The sequence below is a fragment of the Charadrius vociferus genome, unplaced genomic scaffold (assembly GCF_000708025.1).
Source record: "Charadrius vociferus isolate BGI_N301 unplaced genomic scaffold, ASM70802v2 scaffold631, whole genome shotgun sequence".
Lineage (NCBI taxonomy): Eukaryota > Metazoa > Chordata > Aves > Charadriiformes > Charadriidae > Charadrius > Charadrius vociferus.
The window spans coordinates 16262-17862 of record NW_009646948.1 but is presented as its reverse complement, the minus strand read 5'-3'; the positions used below and the strand labels follow the sequence as shown (position 1 = coordinate 17862).

The following is a 1601-nucleotide window of genomic DNA, read 5'->3' as shown; positions in this document are numbered from 1 at the left end:
CCCCCCGGACCAGCTCCGGTGGGCGAAGAGGCGAGCGGGCAACTGCTGCCGAGCTTTACAATGGCGGAGAAAGGAGGGCGCCCGGGCCGTTGGGAGCGAGCCCTGCTTTGGTACGTGGTGGTGGCGGCGTGGGAGGTGGCGTGGGGGCAGCTGCGCTACTCGGTTCCCGAGGAGCTGCCGAAGGGCTCGTTCGTGGGCGACGTGGCCAAGGACCTCGGGCTGGATATGCCGGTGCTCCGCGCCCGAGGCGCCCGCGTTTTTGACACAGGTAGGACGCAGTACTTTGTTTTCGACTTGCAAAACGGCCACTTATCTATGAAGGAGCGGGTGGACAGAGAGGAGATATGCGCAGCTGTTGCTAAATGCGTTCTAAATTTTGAGCTTCTTCTTAAAAATCCAATGAACCTTTACAGAGGGGAGGTAGAAATACTTGATATTAATGATAATTCGCCAAGTTTCTCAGAAAGGAACAGCGTCTTGGAAATCAGCGAGTATACTGCACCGGGCACGCGTTTCCCGTTGGAGAAAGCTCAAGACCCTGACATAGGAGTGAACTCTTTACAGAATTACGAGTGTAGCGAGAGCACCTATTTCACCTTGGACGTGAAAAACGGAGATGACGGTATGAAATATCCGGAATTAATATTGGTAAAATCTTTGGATAGGGAACTGCAGGCTGCTCATACTTTAATCCTAACAGCCATAGACAGCGGGACTCCTGTGAGATCGGGATCGACAACAATCCAAATCATTGTTTTAGATGGAAACGACAATGCTCCGGAATTTACTCAGCCCATTTATAAGGTGACCGTGAGAGAAGACGCGCCCGTGGGAAGTCGGGTGTTACAAGTGACAGCGACTGACAGAGACGAAGGGCCAAACGCCCAGGTGAAGTATTCGTTCTTTAAAATCCCGGAGAAGTTCGACAAGACTTTTAAGCTAGACCCGGAAAGTGGAGAAATTGAGATAACAGAGAAGCTGAATTTCGAGGAACCGAAGTTTTACGAACTGGATGTGCAGGCTCGGGACGCGGGTGGGCTCTCGACCCACAGCAAGGTCATCATCACGGTCGCTGATGTGAACAACCACATCCCCGAGATTGTCATTATGTCCGTGTTCAGTCCGGTCCCAGAAGATACACCTCTGGGGACAGTCATTGCAATTTTCAACGTCCAAGACAGGGACTCGGGGGCCAACGGAGACGTGCGGTGCAGCATTGCCGAGAGCCTCCCGTTCCGTCTGGAGAAGACGTTCGAGGACTACTATCGCGTGGTGACTGCACAGGAGCTGGACCGGGAGGAGGTGTCGGCGTACAACGTGACGGTGCGGGCGTCGGACAGCGGGTCGCCGCCGCTGTGGAGCAGCGCGGTGCTGGCGCTGCGCGTGCTGGACGTGAACGACAACGCGCCGGTGTTCGCGGAGGCGCGCTACAGCGCCCGTGTGCCCGAGAACAACGCGGCGGGCGCGCTGGTGCTGACGGTGCGGGCGTCGGACGCGGACTGGGGTCAGAACGCGCGCGTGCGGTACCGGCTGTGGGAGGGTCGGGTGCGCGGCGCGGCGCTGTCGTCGTACGTGTCGGTGCAGGCGGAGACGGGCGCGCT

At 57.2% G+C, this 1601-nt stretch overlaps 1 protein-coding gene across 1 annotated transcript in view; it reads left to right on the top strand.

Annotated features, from left to right (window-relative positions):
• Positions 1-60: 60 nt before the first annotated feature.
• The window catches only part of LOC104295381 (protocadherin gamma-A7-like), a gene marked incomplete at its 3' end in the record, with an annotated part of 14043 nt that continues 12502 nt past the window's right edge, over positions 61-1601 (top strand). Inside the window, exon 1 of the mRNA XM_009895137.1 lies at positions 61-1596. Coding sequence (XP_009893439.1) covers positions 61-1596 — 1536 coding nt within the window. The remainder of the gene's footprint in view (positions 1597-1601) is intronic.